This window comes from Muntiacus reevesi, chromosome 10 (assembly GCF_963930625.1).
Source record: "Muntiacus reevesi chromosome 10, mMunRee1.1, whole genome shotgun sequence".
In the NCBI taxonomy this organism is placed as follows: Eukaryota; Metazoa; Chordata; class Mammalia; order Artiodactyla; family Cervidae; genus Muntiacus; species Muntiacus reevesi.
Genome location: NC_089258.1, coordinates 57,143,690 through 57,149,122, shown reverse-complemented (window position 1 = coordinate 57,149,122; position 5,433 = coordinate 57,143,690). Strand labels below are relative to the sequence as shown.

Below are 5,433 nucleotides of genomic sequence, written 5' to 3'. Positions count from 1 at the left end.
TGAGTTATTTATTTACAGGGCATCACAAGGAATGGGAACAAAAAAGAAAGAAAAAAATCAATGGAGGAAAATTTTAAAATTCTCAAAAACACAACTTTAATGGATTGAATACCATGTACACTTTGCCTGTTAACCTAAAACAACAGTGAGGCTCATTTTGCTCTTTGGGTCCTAGAAAAACCTAATTTCAGTTTGCTGTATTGTAAATGTACCGCTGTTTTGTGGGGAAGGCAGATCCAACTGTCAGTGGAAACTATAAGCCCCTTAAAGATCGCTAGCCAACTCTTTCCTAAACCCCAAACGTTCCTATCTTCTGGGTGGAGCAAGAAAGTTTAAATTTCCCCTCCCCCGGGAAAAGGCGGAGAAGCCTTTCTCACCAGGAACCCAGCATCTCAGTCCCGCCCCAGTATCTCAGTCCCGCCCCAGTGGCTGGGTGCAGGTGTTGGCAGAGCAAACAGCCCTTTAGGGGAGCGCATCTCCCCGCCCGGTCGCTGCCGGCCTCTCACCAGTTCGCCTAGCGCCCCGAAGCTGACCTGATCTGTGCGCCAAAGACAACTTCAGCTTTCTGAGCCCTAAGGCGCTCTCAGACAGTTGTCTGTCTTTCGAAGATGAACTTCATCGGATGTTGTTTTTAAGCCACACTAGGAAGTCACCTCCTCTGCATATTTTTAACCAGACAGGTGGAGGCTGTAAACCTAGTCGCTGCATCCCATGGGCCTGGGTTTCCCCGCGCTCCCGGTCAGCGAAAGTTTGCCACAGCCAGCTTGGGGAGGGTCCTTCAATTTGTATTTTTTGAGAGCCGTGGGCCCTGTGCTTCCCATCCGCCCTTCTCCCGGACAAATGCCCAAGGTGCGCGTGAGAAGGAGGCGGGTCTGGAGCCCGGGTGGAATCTCGAAGCCAGCCTGGAAGCGACCCCTCCACTTGGCCACCCCGCCGCCTCCGTCCCGGCGCGGTGACCCACCCCTTTCCCCACCCAAATTTAACTGAGGGTCGTCACCTCAGCCGGCATCAGTCTTGTGCCTGAGACCCCTCGGAGGGGATGAGTTTTAGAAGAGCAAAGGTAACAAGAAATCCGTCTCTCTGGGACTTTCAGAAAGCGTTTATTGCCAGGCGGAGGTCCTTCAGGAGACGAATTCGCTTTTGACCTTCCCCCACTCAGCTTCCCCGCCCCCCCCCCCCCGCCCGCACAATATTTACACTTGTACAATGTACAGTATTTCTCCCAAGCAGTGCCCAGAGCGCAGAACAGTCTGCGGGATTTGTCGGCGTCAGAGCACCGGGGGATGCTGGGGCGCGTGCAGGTTTAGGGCGCTGGGGTGCGTGTGGCCGATGAGGTTCAGGTAGTGGCGGTCCAGGCCCTGCCCGGGCGCCAGGAAGGCGCTGTGCTGCTGCGCGGGGTTCGGGAGCGGCACGGGCGCGCTGGGCAGGTAGGGCAGCGCGGGGCTGCGGGCCGCGCCGTGCGGCCAGGCGAAGGGTCCCGGCGCCGCGCCCTGCGGGAACACGGACGCCTCACCCGGGCTGTGACCCGCCAACTCGGGCCCCGCTGGGTGCAGCTGGTAAGAGAAATCCGGCTCCGGGAGCGAACCCAGCGACTGGAAGGCGGGCTCGGTGCCCAAGCGGGCCTTGGACTGCAAGAAGGCGAGGATGCGCGCGTACTTGGTGTCCTTGGTCTCCATCCGCTCCACGGTGGTGAGGTAATGCACTAGGTTCTTCATGCACTCGTGGTAGCCGTAGTGGAAGTAGTTGGCAAACTCTGCTAGCAACTCTGCTGGAGGGGCAAGGAAAACAGAGAAAGGGAAGAGTGGCCCCTTCCTGACCGGGAGCCTAAGGCAGATGCCAAGCCCCTCCCATCACGTTTTCTGGCCGGTTTCCACTCGAGGCCCGCCCCTCTCTTTCCAGCCTGGAGACTGGAAAAAACGCAAGCCAGCGACCTCCTTTTCCTTAGGAGTCTGCCTCACCCCTCCCCACCTAAGAGGAGGCCTCAGAACCTGCATACCCAGATCCTTGTTCTCCAGTCCCCCTGAGCTTTCTCAGGACTCAGGGCCCCGCCCCCCGAAGCATCCAGAGAGGGGACCTTGAGAGACCGCTTTATTCCCGCCGCCACCCCCAGGGTTTGTGTGGCGCACACTCCCTGCCCACCTTTTTCCCTTCCCCGGGGAAAATCGGCGGAGTGCAGGGCTCTCAGGTACTGCACAGTCATCTCGAGGATCTCTGCCTTCTCCAGCTTCCCGGAACTCTGCAAAAGGACGAAAAGGCTCCTGGAAGCGGCCCAGACGGTGCGGGTTAACCCGGGTAGGCTGGATGCACTGTTTTAACCCAAGGGGACCATCGAGCCGAGCCGGGGCGCCGCTGTAGATCTGCGCCAGGGCCGCCTGGGGCTCAACTCAGCGCTCAGAGCCCCAGGCAGGAACCCCGCACCTACGGCCCTCTCCGGCTCCAGACTCCCGGCATCAGAGGATCCCCAGCGCCAGCACCGTTTTCTCAGCCACCAACATTACCTGCTTCGCCAGGGCCATGGGCACCGTCTTGCCCAGCTCGTTCAAACAGCGGTTAATCCGGTCTCTTCTCCGCTTTTCTATCACTTTGTGGGAAACGGGGGTTCTCTGAGAACAGAGATTTGTTTGTCCATTTAGGATGTCTTTGCCCAGAGAATCATCAAAGGCATGGCTGGCACAGCTGTCTGCCAGCCCTCAGTGCTGCCCAGGGAGTCACCCCAGGCCCCTGTCCCCCCACACTGGGTCACTCCAGCTCTGTCCTCTCGCACCTCTGTTGATGCACTCCGCTTCTAACCTCTGCGGGGTCACAGCGCCTTGCTGAGCACCAGGGCCATGGGGAGGTGGCCACCAGCTTCCAGATGTGGCCTCCACCCCGACTGCGGAGTCCCCTCTTGCTATCCTCATTCCCTTCCCAAACCACTCAGGATTCCTCTCCAGGAGAAGTCCTGTGTGACCATGTCCCGGCTCGTCGCCCAGCCAGGTGGTGGCTCTGGGAGTCAGACACCCCACCCTGAAGGCGCAAGAGCCATTTGGACTCAGCTGACTCACTTTGCGTTCCTTGAGCTTGTCTGACATTCTGATCAATACGCGCCCTCAGGAGAGGCGGTGGCGCGAGGCACCCGTCTGCTTTTCCCCTCGTGTGCCTCCTCGAGTGTCCCAGGTAGACTGTAGCCTCCCAACTACGAGGGTCTGCCTTATAAAGCGGTCATCTAGGGCTCCAAGTGCATTCACGACTTGAATTATTCCACAGGATTAGGGGAGCTGCGTTTGGGGGATGCATGCATTCAAGATCAGTTTTTTTTTTTTTTTTTAAAGTTAAGAAAAAAAAATTTAGCAGCCGAGGGGGGCGAGTTGGGGGCAGATCAGCTTTGTTAATCCACGTGGCCCTTCAAAGGACACGTGACCGGCGGGGGGAATAACATTTGCATGGCAACAGCCCGGGTGGGAAAGAGGCGGTAAACCGGCGCCGGCGGGTGAGCGAGCGCAGGGGCGCAGCGGCTGTGGGCACCGGGGGGCGAGGACCCTCACAAAACAGTGTCGCCTCCTTTAGTCCCACCGCTGAGTCTCACACGATTGCCTGTTTACAAATCCCAGCAAGCCCACAGTCCCAGCGCCGAGTGCGTTTTAAAGCCTGTCCAGAGTCATTAAAGTAATTAAGTAAGCCTTTAATAGGCTGTTCCGCCGGGTTCAAGGGAGAGCTCTTGGAGACGGAGGCGCCCCGTTTGTTCCCAGGCTTTTCTCACACGACTTGGTGACACGTCCATCTCCCCCCTTTTTGTTTACCCCGCTTTATTTGTCCGGACATCCCGGCAGGTGTGGGGCTGCCGCTGGCACACGAGTCCCTCGCCTCGCCTCGCCCCTCCCGCCGGTCTTTGGCACGCGACGCTCCCCCCACTGCCTGACCACATCGCTGCCTTTCTTTTCTCCTCCCTCTGGCTCTCTCCTCGCGGGGGGAAGAGGCTCAATTTGTAGCCTATTATCCTATACGGAAAATGTCCATTGAAAAGTATGAATAGTTTCATTGGGCTAAATTTTAATAATGCCAGAGGGTGGGGGAGGAAAAACAGGCAGGCGTGTGTGTGTGTGTCTGTCTGTGTGTGCATGTGTATGTGCGTGCGTGTGTGTGTGTGTGTGTGTGTGTGTGTGTGAGGGGGGTGGTGGGAGGATTGGGGGCAACACGGGGAAGAGTGGGCTGAGAAGAAAAGGGGGAATGCAGCTGGCCTCGGCGATCATTATGCGACGTCACCTGCGAGAGGGGGCGCCTACAGACCCCTATTCATTTGCCTAATTTTGGTCAATTTAACAAACTTCAGGAGAAATTATTGTGGCTTTGTCAGGGAGGGTGAAGCCTTCTGATCGAATTAACAGCATGTTTTGATCCGGTAAATGTCATTAGAAAGGGAGAAACAATCGCGCTTAGAGGGCTCTAAGTAATGCGCCCAAGTGGAGACGCCAAAGCGCACGGCTCACAAAGGGAGCAAGTCGCTGCCACAGGGAACTTTTGTACCCGCCCATCGCCCAAGTTTTGACACAAAAAGGCATTATTTCATACTTGAATACGTTTAATCCAACGATTGTCTATTTTCTGCAAACATATTTTCACAGCATTGTTAACTTTTTATGTCCCCCTTTCGCGGGCGCCTTTTCTTAACGTTTGGGGGCGGGAGAGCGCAGACACTTTGGGCATCAATATTTGTCACTGAAAAGGGTTCCGTGAAGTTAGGGAAGTTGATCTCTTTTTTATGTTTTTAGAGAGCGAATATATAGGGGGAGGAGGAGGGAGGGAAGGCACAGACCGAAACGAGGGAGGAAATTTGCTGGACGGGCCCGTGGGGAAGGAGGGGGGTGGCGGTGGCTGGGAACTCGCTCCGCCTGCGCCTCTGCGGGCAGCCAGGGCCCAGCAGTCGGGGGCCTCCTCCCCCGCCGCCGCCGGGCCGCTCACACGAGCTGCCTAGGAACCCACCGGCACTCTGGGGGCTCCCGGCTTGAGGGCGTGGGTGGGGTGGGGGGTGAGCTTTCTTGCAGATGGAAACTATAAAAATGGTTTTTGTTTTATGATCTGTTCTAGAGCCACCGAGCTCTCCCTTTTTTTTTCTAACCTGTTCCAGTTGAGAACAACTGAGACCTCTCCCGACACATCTTTCCCTCCCTTTCTGCTCCCCACCTTTCTGCCTAAGTTCTCTCTAGACTGTGGCAGGGCCCGGCTCTCCCTTTGGGTGTCGTTAGTCCTCAGCAGAGGTGGCTGGGGGGTGAGGGGAGCCCTGCTCTCCTGTGGCACCTGGGGAGCCCCTAGGGCGCAGAGGCTGGTCTGGGGAGCTGCGCCTCCAGGAAGCCAGCAGCCCACTGCTGCAGCCTGGAAGGTGTGGGGCTGGGTTTGCACGGAGCACCCCAAGGGTGTCCCTCTCTGTCTTGCTTTCAGTCTCCTCATGACGTTTCT

The 5,433-nt window shown here is 57.2% G+C and overlaps 1 protein-coding gene across 2 annotated transcripts; it reads right to left on the bottom strand.

Moving 5' to 3' along the window:
- Positions 1-1,268: 1,268 nt before the first annotated feature.
- HELT (helt bHLH transcription factor) lies at positions 1,269-3,071 on the bottom strand. Of its 2 annotated transcripts, none has more exons than XM_065946339.1 (4): positions 3,045-3,071; positions 2,499-2,603; positions 2,140-2,236; positions 1,269-1,768 (listed from the first exon to the last, which is right to left on the bottom strand). In XM_065946339.1, the coding sequence occupies exons 1-4, from the start codon at positions 3,069-3,071 to the stop codon at positions 1,269-1,271; spliced, it is 729 nt and encodes a 242-aa protein (XP_065802411.1). The 2 variants fall into 2 exon arrangements, with proteins under 2 accessions (XP_065802411.1, XP_065802412.1); XM_065946340.1 differs by having other exon boundaries at positions 1,269-1,765.
- Between the last annotated feature and the right edge of the window lie 2,362 nt (positions 3,072-5,433).